This window comes from Mustela erminea, chromosome 6 (genome assembly GCF_009829155.1).
Source record: "Mustela erminea isolate mMusErm1 chromosome 6, mMusErm1.Pri, whole genome shotgun sequence".
NCBI classification, from domain to species: domain Eukaryota; kingdom Metazoa; phylum Chordata; class Mammalia; order Carnivora; family Mustelidae; genus Mustela; species Mustela erminea.
The window spans coordinates 91,087,715-91,105,839 of record NC_045619.1 but is presented as its reverse complement, the minus strand read 5'-3'; the positions used below and the strand labels follow the sequence as shown (position 1 = coordinate 91,105,839).

At 36.8% G+C, this 18,125-nt stretch overlaps 1 protein-coding gene across 1 annotated transcript; it reads right to left on the bottom strand.

The window, feature by feature from the left end:
- Positions 1-1,211: 1,211 nt before the first annotated feature.
- On the bottom strand, positions 1,212-2,150 carry LOC116592477 (olfactory receptor 6C75). Its single transcript, XM_032345667.1, has one exon. The coding sequence runs from the start codon at positions 2,148-2,150 to the stop codon at positions 1,212-1,214; it is 939 nt and encodes a 312-aa protein (XP_032201558.1).
- Positions 2,151-18,125: the final 15,975 nt, after the last annotated feature.

Here is an 18,125-nt window from a genome sequence, read left to right as displayed (position 1 = left end):
AGTCAAGGGGCTCATTAACTATAGGAACCAGGCTTGGGCACATTTTTTACATTCTCTGACACCTACAAGAGTCATTTTCTTGGATTTGGGTGAGAGAGAGAACCTGTTGTGAAAGAGACAATAGAAAGATAGAGACAGTATGTAGATTTGCTGCTAAAGGAAAACTAAAGCCTAAGGAACTCATATATCATTTCCAAGATATTCTCTGGAGTCTACCTCTCACACTGTTCTAGATTATGAATTTGTCATTTTCATGTCAGTAGAAAAGACCATTTTGGTATCAGTTGGAAGAGTCTGAACATAAATACGGAATCTATTAGGATAGCTTAATTTACTTTTATAGACCATTCTTTTCCCTCTCAAATATTCTTGTCAGAAATAGAGAAATCTTCAGTTAACCTATATTTTTAGAACATAAAGTAAATTTCATCTTTTCTTTTACACTGAAACTGCTATTTTTTCTCAAAAAATTAATACAAAATGGATACAACCTCATTCAAATGGCAAAGATAAATCTGACAGCAGATTTTTGTCTTAAATTTATATTTAATTCTTCAACATGTTTTAATCACATTTTATTGGTAAATTCATGGAGACATTTTAATAATGCTTTTAATTTTTAAACATGTTTTCTTGAGACCCCTTGGTGGCTTAGCTGGTTAAGCGCTGCCTTCAGCTCAGGTCGTGATCCCAGGGTCCTGGGATTGATCTTGCCTAGGCTCTTTGCTCAGCAGGAAGCCTGCTTTTGCCTCTGCCTCCTACTCCCCTTGCTTGTGCTCTCTTTCTGAAAAATACATAAAATCTCTAAGACTGTTTTCTTGGTGATACAGAAGAAATTTGAGAAATATTAATTGATGCATATTTTTATTTGACATAAAATATGGTATATATTTGTATGTGGTTTTTAGTAGTTTCTTACAGTATAGCAACCTGTATCTTTTCTATGAACATATAAGCAGCTTTGCTTTGATGTGAGAAACAATGTAGATTATTGACATCTGAAATTTAGTTACACAGGAAGAGATTGACTGTTTCCTATTTAGAAAACCAGTCAAGACTTGGTTTTTAGGCTAATAAGGAAAAGAGGCATTGATGATGTATATATGCCGGTCTGAAAGAATGAATTAAGGTGTTTAGAGAATTTAGGTAGAAAAAGACAGAATTCTTCATTCAACTTTGTTTTCAGGGATTTACTTTTTGCATGACCACATTCATTTATTTGAAGGGAAGACCATTCTCTGGACCATGTTTTTGAAGGCTTGCTTTACCTGCTGATTTCTTAGTGTATATATGAAAGGATTCAAGAGAGGAGCCACTGAGGTATTAAGCACAGCTACTCCTTTATTTAAAGTCACCCTTTCCCTTGCGGAAGGCTTAATGTACATGAAGATACAGCTACCATAAGAGAGGGAGACCACTATCATGTGGGAGGAACAAGTGGAAAAGGCCTTTTTCCTTTGACTCGTGGAAGGAATTTTCAGAATTGTCCGGATGATGTATGTGTAAGAGAGAATAACTAGTGTTAAGGTGACCATAAGTGTTACCACCGCTAAAAAAAATGCCATGAGTTCTAGAAAGTGAGTATTTGTGCAAGAAAGCTGTAGAATTGGAGAGGAGTCACAGATAAAATGATTGATTATATTGGAGTCACAGAAATCCAACTTCAGCAGCAGCATTACTGGTGGAAAGATGACCAAGAATCCTGCAAGCCATGAGCTAAAGACAAGAAGGAAGCACACTCTGCTGCTCATGATGGTCATGTAATGTAGAGGTTTGCAGATTGCCACGTAGCGGTCATAGGACATGGCAGCCAGAAGGTAAAACTCTGTCACCCCCAAGAAGATAAAGAAAAATAGCTGAGTCACACAACCGTTGTAGGTAATGGTTCTGTCCCTCGTCATGATAGTGACAAGGAATCTGGGAATGCAGACAGATGTGAATGATATTTCTAGGAATGAGAAATTTCGAAGGAAGAAATACATTGGAATCTGCAGGTGAGGATCTGTAAGGGTGAGGGTGATAATGATCAGGTTCCCAGTCACGCTGAGCATGTAGGTAACAAGAAGAAATATGAAAAGTACAACTTGCCACTGTGGGTCATCTGTCAACCCGAGAAGAATAAACTCTGTCACTGTTGTGTGATTTCTCATTATTTTCCTTCTTTATGATGGTATTCTTTGTTTCAGCTGAAAAGTAGATGAAAAAATAAGAAAGTTATGACACCAGAAAAGAAACACACACACACACACACACACACACAGGAATATAGACATGCTTTAAAAAAAAAATCATTGTTGTCTTATGTTTTTAGAGAGAAATGATTTTGTGGTATGTAGAAACAAAATACTTATTAAAACTGACTGACATATTATTATGTAATGTATCAATTAATTATTCCTATATTTCTTTCATTGTATTCTCATATATCTCATTATAAATCCTTGTCTTCTGAATGTTTTGATATATTCCTGAAAACAAAAGAAAAAAAGAGACCTCTGAGACAAAAATCTAAAACTCAGAGCTTACTCCCAACATATTGCAAAATTTTGAAGGTTTTTTTTGTTGCTTTCTTCTTCATATATTTTTAACATTTCTATTTTGAATACGTATTTCTGTTTTCTTTTCCCATTCAACTTTTTGCAATCTACAGAAACCATTTGCCCATCTGGTAGAGTAATGTGCATCTGATAACAGTATATAGACGTAGTAAACGTTCAAGGTAAGCTTTTGGGAGGCAAAGATTATTTCCTATTACTCTTTTTTTTTTTTTACTTTTAGCTTTAACACAACTCTTGATGCTTTACAGGATTTGTTTAATGTTTTTCCTGTTTAAAATTATTATTTTCTATAAAATCTTTAGAAGTGCCATCATCTAAAATTATTTTAAGAAAGTTTTAACTTTCCAGACAGCCTGGCTACGTCTGTAATGTCTCAGTTGTTCTCTGTATCTTTCAGAGCCTTCAAAAGGAATAATATCTACTCACAATTAGCCAATTAACTTAATATATTAATGAACTTATTAAATTCTTTACCTACAAAATTCCTGGGAGGAAATTATTTCTATTTTCCATCATCGTCCTCTTTTGGTCATAAGATATGCATTTTGGGGGGTTCTGTCCCATTATGATGGATGATAACCTTCAGTCTATAAAATTCATATTGTGCAAAACTAAAACATAAAGTAGATCTGCTCAGTGTTAAGACATACAGAATAAATTACTTTGACTCATACAAAAATGATTACAAGTTATTCTAATATTGATTATATTAAAAATTATTGAAAGATACTTAGATAAGAACACAAAACCATCATGTAGTCCTAACGGTCACAAAATATTTATGTTATAATGAACATAAATGGTTGCATAAAACTCTTAAATTATAACAGTTTTAAAAATTTCTTCATTTATATATTTCATATAAATTGTGTGGCTTAAATTTATTCACATATACCATTGTGCATAATTGAGAGTACTTGTATAAAGCATAAATTTACCCTATTAAGGCAAAGTTATTTCTGAAACTACTGAAGACATACTTACTTATTGGTATATATGACTGGTTTAGACAATGTCATTTCTAATGGCTTCTTTAGTTTGTTTAAACACAAGTGCTTTGAGATTTTTTCTCAAAATTCTTTGCAATTGGTTTCTTCTATGTCAACTTATATTTGTAACCAGATCCTCAAAACACTGATAGTAAAGAATAATTCCAGGAACTCCTCTAAAACTTTTCATAAAGGGTATACATCAACCCAAATTTCTCTAAGGATCTGAGGTCCCAAGATGTCCTATGTGTTGCTACTTTAAGGGTTTAACTTGATATTTGAAATAAATTATAGTTGAAATGAAGGCGAATATAATATCTTCCTGTTTGGTGGGCAAGATGACATGATTTTAATAATGTCATTAGACTAGCCATATTATCTGCTCCATTCACAATGGACTCAGGGGGATTAGTTGAAAGAATAAACAAAAGGTACCATGGAGATTGGTGTTCTCAAGACACCAGCATTAAACTATAGTCCAAATTAGTACACAATTTAGAATAGAATATTTTGGTGACAGTGGCCTAAATTCAGAACAGAAAAATATAAAACAAGATTTAAATTTTTATAATAATCCCTAACTTTATAAAGAGAAGAAACTTAATGGAGTAAGAGATAAGCAATTTTTCAATGGCAATAGATTTAGGTTGTGAATAGTGGGTTTTTCTCCAATCTTAGGGAAATATTAAGAATTCACTGTGATGATTTAGACGGGGGTTGAGGTTTCTATGACTCTACACCATAAGAGATGTCAGGCTTGCCTTTAAGGTTTTATATCTTTTCATTGAATGATGACATAGAAAGCCTGACCATGATTAAATCATTCCATTTACTGATTCAATTATTATTTTTAGATGCTTATTATGTCTTGGGCTCAAGCTTAGGTTTTGAGCGCACAAATGCTAGAGATATCTGTGTGCATAATTTTCACTTCTTGCAGCAAAGTGTGAGAATTCTATATTATTTTAGAAATGTCAGATTCCTTTTCTCGTGTCCAATACAAGCAATATTTCCCTCATCCCATGCATCATTTTATTTCTAAAGCCATCTATACTATCCCATTTACATTCATATTTGAGACCTATATTTAGTTGCTATTTAATCCTGGAATTCCATAAAGCATATAAATAATTTACATTCAGTGAAAATTGGGATTATTTGATGATCTTAAAATGCCAGGCACTTCCTGAAGAAAGATTTTAAGATATTGCTGTGTGTTTTTGAGACATGGAGTTAATCAAGGTATATGACTAAGGAATACAGAGTGCGCATTGAAGGAGACTGTAAAAGCAGAGCAGATATTTTAAACTCAAAATATTTAATCTATTCATGATAAAAATCAAGAACTTGAATGTGTCATAAATATGCTCATGTTTCATTATAAACATTGTCACAATAATATTTATATGATGTTTATTTGTGGGCCAAAATATTTTTTAAAGATTTTATTTATTTATTTTTCGGAAAGAGCACAAGCAGGGGGAACAGCAGAGGGAGAAGGAGAAGCAGGCTCCCTGCTGAGCAAGGTGCTCCGTGTGAGACACCATCACAGGACCTGGGATCATGACCTGAGCTGAAAGCAGACAAAAGCAAACAACTCGACTGAGCCACCCAGGTGTCTATGTGGGCCAAAAATATTTAAAATTATACATTATGGGGAAACTCTTCTTACATCCAGAGACATGGAAAATCGCTTTAATGTGTATGACCGCATTTTCATTTGATTATGTAGGGGTGGAAAGACAACTTTCCCTCTACTCTTTTAGATTTTTGGCTGAGAGCATGTTGTAACAAAAGACAGATTAATAGGAGAAAAATAAACAGAAGTTTAATAGCACAAATACCTCCTGTACACAGGGCAGAGACCCAGGAAAACTGAGTAACATGCCAAAATGGCCCAAGGCCACCACCCTAAATAATATCTTCCCCTAAAGCTAAAGGAAGATGTTGTGGGGTGGAGAGAGAGCCAGTTACAGGAAGTAATCAGGGGAAAGAACGGTGAAGGAGGGTATAGTTGTTATGTAGATTTGAGTAGCCACCTTCTCCTTTGATAAGAGTCTCTAGAGATTTGATTATCCTCCACTTTGCTGTACAGAGAGGGAGACAACCTTAAAAATGGAGCTTCCTCATATAAAAGTGTCTTTTTTTAATGATATAGGAAACGTTTATATTCATCAGGATAATATATTAAACATATGGTGTTTAACATGAAATGTCTATGAAAAGTGAACAACAATCTGTAGATAGGAGAAAGAACAGAAGAAAAATACATTAGAAATTTGGCAAGGTTTTTTTTTTTTTTTTTTGGGTGGTGGACTGAGTAATTTTTGTCTCTTCCTTTAAATATTTTCTCTCTCTCTCTCTCTTTTTTTTTTTTTTTTACAATAGCTAACTGAACATAAAAAAAAAAAAATGTGTCTTCCAAAGAAGTAACTTCTCAGTTTTCAGAGCTTTTCCTTTGTTATTTTTTAAGAGTAACCAGCTCAAAATAATCCTATGCCAAAAAGGCATATTTTGGAATGTTATTCTGCTCCCCTTCAGTTACCTCTGCAAAGATCCTATTTCCAAATAAGCTCATTTCTGTAGGTTCTAGGTAGAGATGAATTTTGAAGCATACTATGCAACACAGTACAGTACCCAAACAGATATTTCTTTTTTTTTTTAAAGCTTTTAATTATTTATTTCAGAGAGAGAGTGAGAGCTCAAACAGGAGGAGAGGCAGAGAGAAAGGAGAGAAGCAGTCTCCCCACTGAGCAGGAAGCAAGGGAGTGGCTCAATCCCATGACCATGAGATCATGACCTGAGCTGAAGGCAGAGGCTTAACCTAACTGAGCCACCCAGGTGCTCCCAAACAAATACTTCTAAAAACAATTTTAAACAAAAACATATTTCCAGTGAGCATAGTAACTTATTTACTTTCAAACTTTTTAGTAGAATCTGCTTTTATATCAATATCTTCAATAATAGATTGTAGGACAATATATAAAGATTGACAGAATATAAGTAATAAATCTGTTAAATTAAGAATAACCATATAAATAATGATTGTTATGTCAATAATGATTGTTACACATTAAAGACAAATCCATCAAAGACTGAAGATTGTGTTAAGTCTATGGTATGCCATATCATTTTACTGATGATAAGACTTGTTTGTATTTTAGCTTTAGTTTACTTTTAAAAAAAAAATTATTTCTTTTCAGCGTAACAGTATTCATTGTTTTTGCACCACACCCAGTGCTCCATGCAATCCATGCCCTCCCTGATACCCACCACCTGGTTCCCCCAACCTCCCACCCCCTGCCCCTTCAAAACCCTCAGGTTCTTTTTCAGAGTCCATAGTCTCTCATGGTTCACCTCCCCTTCCAATTTCCCTCAACTCCCTTCTCCTCTCCATCTCCCCTTGTCCTCCATGCTATTTCTTATGCTCCACAAATAAGTGAAACCATATGATAATTGACTCTCTCTGCTTGACTTAATTCACTCAGCATCATCTCTTCCAGTCCCGTCCATGTTGCTACAAAAGTTGGGTATTCATCCTTTCTGATGGAGGCATAATGCTCCATAGTGTATATGGACCACATCTTCCTTATCTATTTGTCCGTTGAAGGGCATCTTGATTCTTTCCACAGTTTGGCGACCATGGCCATTGCTGCTATAAACATTGGGGGTACAGATAGCCCTTCTTTTCACTACATCTGTATTTTTGGGGTAAATACCCAGTAGTGCAATTGCAGGGCCATAGGGAAGCTCTATTTTTAATTTCTTGAGGAATCTCCACACTTTTCTCCCAAGTGGCTGCACCAACCTGCTTTCCCACCAACAGTGTAAGAGGGTTCCCCTTTCTCCACATCCTCTCCAACACATGTTATTTCCTGTCTTGCTAATTTTGGCCATTCTAAGTGGTATAAGGTGGTATCTCAATGTGGTTTTAATTTAGTTTACTTTTAAATTTACACCTGACACCATATTTTTTACCCCAGTGATAGACATGGTACTATTCAGCAATTAGTTATCCAGTATGCACAATTTAAAAAAAATATGAATATCTAGTATTTTCCTTCATTTTATAAAGTTGAAATGAAATAAAAAAATGAATAAATGAAAATTAATGAGTATATATAAAATTATAAATAAGCAAAAGACAGGTTAAAAAAATGGTCAGATCTATAGATGGCATATTAATAAACTCCTTTCTGCTTGTGTGATTTACCTTGTTCATTGTATCTTCTGTTGTAAACAAAGCAATGCTTCTTAGCACGTCCTAAGAGCTTCTCCCCAAGTCAGAAAAAAAGATGTCTTAAATGATATTTTCTTAATTTTATCATTATGTAGTGTATATATATACATTTTTTTTTCTTCAGTCAGCACCTTGCTTGGCTATTGGTATGGTGACCTAAACCTCATTTCCGAGAAACCAAAATGTCTTACCTACATGAATGCTTCCTGTATCTCTCATGTACATTCCATTTTAATTTACCCCTTAAATGGTGATGCTAGTAAGACCCCTGCAGATACTTGGCACCTAGACATTTTCCACAAACCCCAGTTACTGGGTTAATACTCATAATTTTCATGAATGACCAGAATTTATCATCATAGCTATTTTGTGTTTGTCATTTCTAGATGATATAGTACCTAGTAATATGTATACATGTCACTGCATCACTTCTTTTACTCTCAAATGAGTTCATTTTCAGAACCAATTTTCTTTAGGTCATTGTGACTTGGGATAAAATATTTAGTACCCTACAGATGGTATTTCAGGAAGAAGACTTGTGGGAAACAGAAGCAAATATTCAGAAAAAATTTTCTTCCAGTGAGTACAAATTGGAGTCCCCTCAATGAAGAAAGTGGTGTAAACTTATCAATTTTCTGTCAGGTAGCTGGTTGTTCCCTCTAGCATATGAGCTATATCAAAAGCTCAGCATGATCCTGGGTACTGGCAGGTTTGACATCCAGGTAACTTTTACATAAATTTAATCATCGCCTTCATGGCCATATTTTTCATTAACTTAGTAATGAAGTATTCAAATAAAAGGTTCAGGAAAAGTGAATGGCTTTCGTAAAATGGGTCATCTTATCCCTCTTATTATAAATCTCCTTTTCAGATGAGTTTTTGTTGAAAAGTCACATGGCTCACAAACACCTAAATATTCTGGTTCCATTATGAGAGTCTCATTCAAGTACCAATTTCCTAACTCTCTTTGTTTTGATATTCCAATATTTCTTCTAAGCCTCTTGCTACCCAATATATCATCAACTAATGTTAATGAAACAGTACAAAATCCTAACCTCTGACTATCTGTAAGCTTCTGAAAATGAGTCTACTGGAAAAACATCCTATCCTATGATTTAGGGCCATTCCTGAGTGAGATTCATTGACTCAGTACATTATTTATTGCATTTATATTATATGATGCAGAATTGTCTGTCAACCAGTTTCAGGTTTTTCTTCCTCTGGTAACTAGCCACTATAAATTGACAATGAAATTCATTGTATGTATGTTGTGAATCTGCAGGGTCTTTCTTAAGTTGTAACAGAACACTTTCTGCTGCACAGAAGATGCTCTTTTTCTGGAAATTGATTCAGATTTGCATTGGATGAAAGTTCATGATTAACCATGGTAATTCAGGTCAGGCTTTCACAAAAAATTATGTTTATTGTGGTTGCTGCTATTGTTAATGAATAAGAGTTTCCTCAGTGGGTTGGCCATTTATTTCTCTCTTAGACTTTCATGAAGAATCTCCTATAGCAAGGTCGATTTTGTCAATTATAATTTTTATTACCAATCTAGACATCCTTGGGTATTGGATAATACCTTGCTTACATCATTTGAAGATTTAAAGGAGACATTAGTGGGGATGCTCAATTGCTCCTTCACTAAAAGTACCTCCCACTTTAGTCATTACCCCTTATTCCATTTTTCCTGTTTTTTTTTTCTTTTTTTAAGATTTTATTTATTTTAGAAAGGAAGAGAGAGAACATGAGCAGGGGAAGGACAGATGGAGAGGAAGAGAATTCTCAAGCAGACTCCCTGCTGAGTGTGGAACATGACAGGATGCTTGATCTCATGGCCCTGATCATGACCACAGCTGAAATCAAGATTCAAATGCTCAACAGACCGAGACACTTATGTGCTCCTTTACTCAGTTTTTAATTTTTTAATTGTTTAGATTTTGTTTATTTATTTGAGAGAGAGAAAGTGAGAGTGAGAGAAAGCATGAGATGGAAGAAGTTCAGAGGGAGAAACAGACTCCCAATGGAGCTGGAACCCAATGTGGGAAATGATCCCAGGACTCCAGGATCAGACCTGAGTAGAAGGCAGTTGCCCAGCCAACTGAACCACCTAGGTGCCCTCCTCAGTTTTTTAAAAAAGAAAGTCATTGTATTTGTTTCAATTCCTGGTGTCTTAGGGAATAGAGTTTGGAGGTCAGTGAATAGCTTAAACCTGCTGAATGCTTTCCAAACTATATCAGCAATATACTGATTATAATTATATTAAGGAATTTATAATATTTCAACTTTTTTGTTATAATTTAACTCAGAATTATCAGTTCAGTGATCTCTTGAGAATCCACTGGAACTTCTTCTTCTTTTTTCTTTTTAAAGATTTTATTTATTTATTTGACAGAGATCACAAATTGGCAGAGACAGAAGTGGGGGTGGGGAGAAGCAAGGTCCCCACTGAGCAGAGAGCCTTATTCAGGGCTCAATCTCAGGACCCTGGGATCATGACTGAGCCAAAGGCAGAGGCTTTCACCCACTGAGCCACCCAGGTACCCCTCCACTGGAACTTCTACCTATTCAAGATGGCTTAGCAAACCCAGAATTTCTTTTTTTTTTAATTTTTTAATTTTTTAATTTTTTTATTTTATAAACATATATTTTTATCCCCAGGGGTACAGGTCTGTGAATCGCCAGGTTTACACACTTCACAGCACTCACCAAAGCACATACCCTCCCCAATGTCCATAACCCCACCCCCCTTCTCCCAACCCCCCTCCCCAGCAATCCTCAATTTGTTTTGTGAGATTAAGAGTCACTTATGGTGTGTCTCTCTCCCAATCCCATCTTGTTTCATTTATTATTCTCCTACCAACTTAAGCCCCCATGTTGCATCATCACTTCCTCATATCAGGGAGATCATATGATAGTTGTCTTTCTCCGCTTGACTTATTTCACTAAGCATGATACACTCTAGTTCCATCCATGTTGTTGCAAATGGCAAGACTTCATTTCTTTTGATGGCTGCATAGTATTCCATTGTGTATATATACCACCTCTTCTTTATCCATTCATCTGTTGATGGACATATAGGATCTTTCCATAGTTTGGATATTGTGGACATTGCTGCTAGAAACATTCGGGTGCACGTGCCCCTTCGGATCACTACGTTTGTATCTTTAGGGTAAATACCCAGTATTGTAATTTCTGGGTCATAGGGCAGTTCTATTTTCAACACTTTGAGGAACCTCCATGCTGTTTTCCAGAGTGGTTGCACCAGCTTGCATTCCCACCAACAGCGTAGGAGGGTTCCCCTTTTTCTGCATCCTCGCCAGCATCTGTCATTTCCTGACTTGTTAATTTTAGCCATTCTGACTGGTGTGAGGTGATACCTCATTGTGGTTTTGATTTGTATTTCCCTGATGCTGAGTGATATGGAGCACTTTTTCATGTGTCTGTTGGCTATCTGGATGTCTTCTTTGCAGAAATGTCTGTTCATGTCCTCTGCCCATTTCTTGATTGGATTATTTGTTCTTTGGGTGTTGAGTTTGCTAAGTTCTTTATAGATTTTGGACACTAGTCCTTTATCTGATAGGTCGTTTGCAAATATCTTCTCCCATTCTGTCAGTTGTCTTTTGATTTTGTTAACTATTTCCTTTGCTGTGCGAAAGCTTTTGATCTTGATGAAATCCCAATAGTTCATTTTTGCCCTTGCTTCCCTTGCCTTTGGCGATGTTCCGAGGAAGATATTGCTGTGGCTGAGGTCAAAGAAGTTGCTGCCTGTGTTCTCCTCAAGGATTTTGATGGATTCCTTTCGCACATTGAGGTCCTTCATCCATTTTGAGTCTATTTTTGTGTGTGGTGTAAGGAAATGGTCCAATTTCATTTTTCTGCATGTGGCTGTCCAATTTTCCCACCACCATTTATTGAAGAGGCTGTCTTTTTTCCATTGGACATTCTTTCCTGCTTTGTCGAAGATTACTTAACCATAGAGTTGAGGGTCTATTTCTGGGCTCTCTATTCTGTTCCATTGATCTATGTGTCTGTTTTTATGCCAGTACCATGTTGTCTTGATGATGAGAGCTTTGTAATAGAGCTTGAAGTCTGGAATTGTGATGCCATCAACTTTGGCTTTTTTTTTAATATCCCTTTGGCTATTCGAGGTCTTTTCTGGTTCCATATAAATTTTAGAATTATTTGTTCCATTTCTTTGAAAAAGATGGATGGTACTTTGATAGGAATTGCATTAAAAATGTAGATTGCTTTAGGTAGCATAGACATTTTCACAATATTTATTCTTCCAATCCAGGAGCATGGAACATTTTTCCATTTCTTTGTGTCTTCCTCAATTTCTTTCATGAGTACTTTATAGTTTTCTGAGTATAGATTCTTAGCCTTTTTGGTTAGGTTTATTCCTAGGTATCTTATGGTTTGGGGTGCAATTGTAAATGGGATTGACTCCTTAATTCCTCTTTCTTCTGTCTTGTTGTTGGTGTAGAGAAATGCAACTGATTTCTGTGCATTGATTTTATATCCTGACACTATACTGAATTCCTGTACCAGTTCTAGCAGTTTTGGAGTGGAGTCTTTTGGGTTTTCCACATTTGGTATCATATCATCTGTGAAGAGTGATAATTTGACGACTTCTTTGCCGATTTGGACGCCTTTAATTTCCTTTTGTTGTCTGATTGCGGAGGCTAGGACTTCTAGTACTATGTTGAATAGTAGTGGTGATAATGGACATCCCTGCCATGTTCCAGACCTTAGCGGAAAAGCTTTCAGTTTTTCTCCATTGAGAATGATATCTGCGGTGGGTTTTTCATAGATGGCTTTGTTGATATTGAGGTATGTGCCCTCTATCCCTACCCTTTGAAGAGTTTTGATCAGGAAGGGATGCTGTACTTTGTCAAATGCTTTTTCAGCATCAATTGAGAGTATCATATGGTTCTTGTTCTTTCTTTTATTGATGTGTTGTATCACACTGACTGATTTGCGGATGTTGAACCAACCTTGCAGCCCTGGAATAAATCCCACTTGGTCGTGGTGAATAATCCTTTTAATGTACTGTTGAATCCCACTGGCTAGTATTTTGTTGAGTATTTTCGCATCTGTGTTCATCAAGGATATTGGTCTATAGCTCTCTTTTTTGATGGGATCCTTGTCTGGTTTTGGGATCAAGGTGATGCTGGCCTTATAAAATGAGTTTGGAAGTTTTCCTTCCATTTCTATTTTTTGGAACAGTTTCAGGAGAATAGGAATTAGTTCTTCTTTAAATGTTTGGTAGAATTCCCCTGGGAAGCTCTCTGGCCCTGGACTTTTGTTTGTTTGGAGATTTTTAATGACTGTTTCAAACTCCTTACTGGTTATAGGTCTGTTCAGGCTTTCTATTTCTTCCTGGTTCAGTTGTGGCAGTTTACATGTTTCTAGGAATGCATCCATTTCTTCCAGATTGTCAAATTTGTTGGCGTAGAGTTGCTCATAGTATGTTCTTATAATAATTTGTATTTCTTTGGTGTTAGTTGTGATCTCTCCTCTTTCATTCATGATTTTATTTATTTGGGTCCTTTCCCTTTTCTTTTTGATAAGTTTGGCCACGGGTTTATCAATTTTATTAATTCTTTCAAAGAACCAGCTCCTAGTTTCATTGATTTGCTCTGTTGTTTTTTTTTGGTTTATATTTCATTGATTTCTGCTCTGATATTTATGATTTCTCTTCTCCTGCTGGGCTTAGGGTTTCTTTCCTGCTCTTTCTCCAGCTCCTTTAGGTGTAGGGTTAGGTTGTGTACCTGAGACCTTTCTTGTTTCTTGAGAAAGGCTTGTACCGCTATATATTTTCCTCTCAGGATTGCCCTTGTTGTGTCCAACAGATTTTGAACTGTTGTATTTTCATTATCATTTGTTTCCATGATTTTTTTCAATTCTTCTTTAATTTCCCGGTTGAACCATTCATTCTCTGGAAGGATGCTGTTTAGTCTACATGTATTTGGGTTTTTTCCAAACTTCCTCTTGTGGTTGAGTTCTAGCTTTAGAGCATTGTGGTCTGAAAAAATGCAGGGAATGATCCCAATCTTTTGATACTGGTTGAGTCCTGATTTAGGACCGAGGATGTGATCTATTCTGGAGAATGTTCCATGTGCACTAGAGAAGAATGTGTATTCTGTTGCTTTGAGATGAAATGTTCTGAATATATCTGTGATGTCCATCTGGTCCAGTGTGTCATTTAAGGCCTTTATTTCCTTGTTGATCTTTTGCTTGGATGATCTGTCCATTTCAGTGAGGGGAGTGTTAAAGTCCCCTACTCTTATTGTATTATTGTTGATGTGTTACTTTGATTTTGTTATTAATTGGTTTATATAGTTGGCTGCTCCCACATTGGGGGCATAGATATTTAAAATTGTTAGATCTTCTTGTTGGACAGACCCTTTGAGTATGATATAGTGTCCTTCCTCATCTCTTATTATAGTCTTTGGCTTAAAATCTAATTGATCTGATATAAGGATTGCCACTCCTGCTTTCTTCTGATGTCCATTAGCATGGTAAATTCTTTTTCACCCCCTCACTTTAAATCTGGAGGTGTCTTTGGGCTTAAAATGAGTTTCTTGTAGGCAACATATTGATGGGTTTTGTTTTTTTTTTTAATCCATTCTGATACCCTGTGTCTTTTGATTGGGACATTTAGCCCATTAACATTCAGGGTAACTTTTGAGAGATATGAATTTAGTGCCATTGTATCGCCTGTCAGGTGACTGTTACTGTATATTGCCTCTGTTCCTTTTTGATCTACCACTTGTAGGCTCTCTCTTTGTTTAAAGGATCCCTTTCAATATTTCCTGTAGAGCTCGTTTGGTGTTTGCAAATTCTTTCAGTTTTTGTTTGTCCTGGAAGCTTTTAATCTCTCCTTCTATTTTCAATGATAGCGTAGCTGGATAGTATTCTTGGCTGCATGTTTTTCTCGTTTAGTGCTCTGAAAATATCATGCCAGCTCTTTCTGGCCTGCCAGGTCTCTGTGGATAAGTCAGCTGCCAATCTAATATTTTTACCATTGTATGTTACAGACTCCTTTCCCGGGCTGCTTTCAGGATTTTCTCTTTGTCACTAAGACTTGTAAATTTTACTATTAAGTGACGGGGTGTGGGCCTATTCTTATTGATTTTGAGGGGCGTTCTCTGAACCTCCTGAATTTTGATGCTCGTTCCCTTTGCCATATTGGGGAAATTCTCCCCAATAATTCTTCCAGTATACCTTCTGCTCCCCTCTCTCTTTCTTCTTCTTCTGGAATCCCAATTATTCTAATGTTGTTTCTTCTTATGGTGTCACTTATCTCTCGAATTCTCCCCTCATGGTCTAGTAGCTGTTTGTCCCTCTTTTGCACAGCTTCTTTATTCTCTGTCATTTTGTCTTCTATATCGCTAATTGTTTCTTCTGCCTCATTTATCCTAGCAGTGAGAGCCTCCATTTTTGATTGCACCTCATTAATAGCTTTTTTTATTTCAACTTGTTTAGATTTTAGTTCTTTTATTTCTCCAGAAAGAGCTTTTATATCTCCCGAGAAGGTTTCTCTAATATCTTCCATGTCTTTTTCAAGCCCGTCTAGAACCTTGAGAATTGTCATTCTGAACTCTAGATCTGACATATTACCAATGTATGTATTGATTAGGTCCCTAGCCTTCGGTACTGCCTCTTGTTCTCTGTTTTGTGGTGAATTTTTCTGCCTTGTCATTTGTCCAGATAAGAGTATATGAAGGAGCAAGTAAAATACTAAAAGGGTGGCAAGAACCCAGGAAAATATGCTTTAACCAAATCAGAACAGATCTCAAATAATGAGGGGGGAGGAAGGGGATAAAAAGAGGTTCAAAAAGAAAGAAAGAGAAAAAAATTGAAAAAAGAAAACGAATAAAGAAAAGTATAAAAAAGAAAAAATATATAGTTAAAAAATGTTAAAAAAGAAAAGGGTAAAAGTTAAAAAAATTTTAGCAGAAGAAGAGAAAAAAAATGAAAAAGAAAAAAAATTAAATTAACTGCAAGACTAAAAAAATCACAGGGAGAAAGCCATGAGTTCCGTGCTTTGCTTTCTCCTCCTCTGGAATTCTGCTCTCCTTGGTATTGAAACCGCACTCCTTGGTAGGTGAACTTGGTCTTGGCTCGATTTCTTGTTGAACTTCTGAGGGAGGGGCCTGTTGTAGTGATTCTCAAGTGTCAAAGCTTTGCTTTCAGGAGCTTTTGTTCCCTGAGCGCTTTCCGTAGAGTTCCCGAGGATGGAATACAAATGGCGGCCTCCTGGTTTCTGGCCCGAGGAGCCGAGAGCCCAGGGCCCTACTCCTTGGTGCGCCCTCAGAGAACAGCGTCCATTAACTCCAGTCTGCCTGACCTCCGGCCGCGCTCCGAACTCACCAAGGCTGCAACCGGTTCAAGGTAATCCCGAGCTGTGAGCTTACTGTCAGCTCTGTCTCTGTAGCCGGCTTTCCTGTTCCAATACCTGCAAGCTCTGCGACACTCAAACCCCCAATCCTTCTGTTACCCTGTGGGACCTGAGGCCACGCTGACCCCGCGTGGGCTTCACCCCGGTTTCGCCTCTGGAGCGATGTCCCTCAGCGGAACAGACTTTTATTTTTTTAATTAATTAATTAAATAATTTTTTAAAGATTTTATTTATTTGACAGAGATCATAGCAGGCAGAGAGGCAGGCAGAGAGAGGGTAAGGGAAGGAAGCAGGCCCCTGCTGAACAGAGAGCCCGATATGGGACTCGATCCCAGGACCCTGAGATCATGACCTGAGCCGAAGGCAGCGGCTTAAACCACTGAGCCAATCAGGCGCCCCGGAACAGACTTTTAAAAGTCTGATTTTGTGTTCCGTTGCTCCACGGCTTGCCAGGAGCCGGCCCTTCCCCCCGGGGTCTATCTTCCCGTCGCTTTGGATTCACTTCTCCGCCAGTCCTACCTTTCAGAAAGTGGTTGTTTTTCTGTTTCTAGAATTGCTGTTCTTCTTCTCTTCGATCTGCTGATGGATTTGCAGGTGTTTGCAATCTTTAGATAAGCTATCTAGCTACTCTCCTGCTAGCTGAAGTAGTCTCAGCCTGCTACTTCTCTGCCATCTTGACTCCTCCAAACCCCCAATTTCTGATAGAGGCACTTATTTCAATGAATTTGGCATAATATAAAATTCTGTTTCTTCTCTCCTGGATATGTGCCATGAGAATCCATCCTAACATAAGTTCCCATATTTAATTTTGATAAATTATCAAAATCAGGTAAAATTTTTCAATGTAATTATGCCTTCTCCTGAGTTTGTGCTTGCTTACCACTTCCTGGTAAGACTAGATTCTGATACATATTATAGGTCAGAAAATAAGCATGGTGACTGTACACATAAGGAAAAATTTAAAGCTAATTCCTTCATGTGTGGTAACTACAGAGGTTCTATAGTTTCACGAAGCAGAGGAAGATAAATATAGTTCCTTCTGTTGGCAAGAGAGTCTAGGTGGTGCTTTCACTTTCAGGTACTCTGAGTCATCTGAATCCACAGAGATACCTTCATTCCATTGATCAATCCCCATTCTTTCCCAATCAGTGTCTTAGCATTCACATAAGACATGTGAAGAAGTTGTGAATTAAATCAGCTTTATAACTAAGGAACTTGTAGGATAAGGATTTAATACTGGCTATATCATCTCTTCAGTTATGACATAATTGAAACCTTAAAGTTACATTTTCTTTTTTTGAACTGTCTAATGTATTTGGAAGCAGCTAGCTCCTAAATAAGTGTTGTTTTCATTGTTCAGTTTTATTCAACCTTGCTTTTAGTAGGCTTTTAATTCTAGATGAACTCTCCCTTATAAATGTGTCAATGTAGACTATCAATGTTTATGTGTCTAATGGAATCATTGCTGATATCAGACAAAACCGGGTTAATAAATTGGCTCCAGATTTTTATTGGTTTAAGAGTCTGTTCCTGGGATAGGTTCTCTATATATCAACTGCAGCTGCAGAGAGCAGTATTTAAGGAAGTTAATTAAAAATAAATCTATTTAGTATCAAGTAATTGTTGGTTTAAGGAATTATCAGGAGAGCTGAAGGCAGATTTTTTTTTAAGATTTTATTTATTTATTTGACAGACAGAGATCACAAGTAGGCAGAGAGGCAGGCAGAGAGAGAGAGAGGGAAGCAGGCTCCCTGCTGAGTAGAGAGCCTGAGGCGGGACTCGATCCCAGGAGCCTGAGATCATGACCTGAGCCGAAGGCAGCGGCTTAACCCATTGAGCCACCCATGTGCCCTGAAGGCAGATTTTTAAAAAGATTTTTTTTTTAATTCTTTGAGAGAAAGAGAGCACAAGCAGGGAAAGCAGCAGGCAGA

What these genes read in the sequence shown, in the direction of transcription:
- LOC116592477 (XM_032345667.1), bottom strand. Translation starts at nt 2,150, where the DNA reads ATGAGAAATCACACAACAGTGACAGAGTTTATTCTTCTCGGGTTGACA.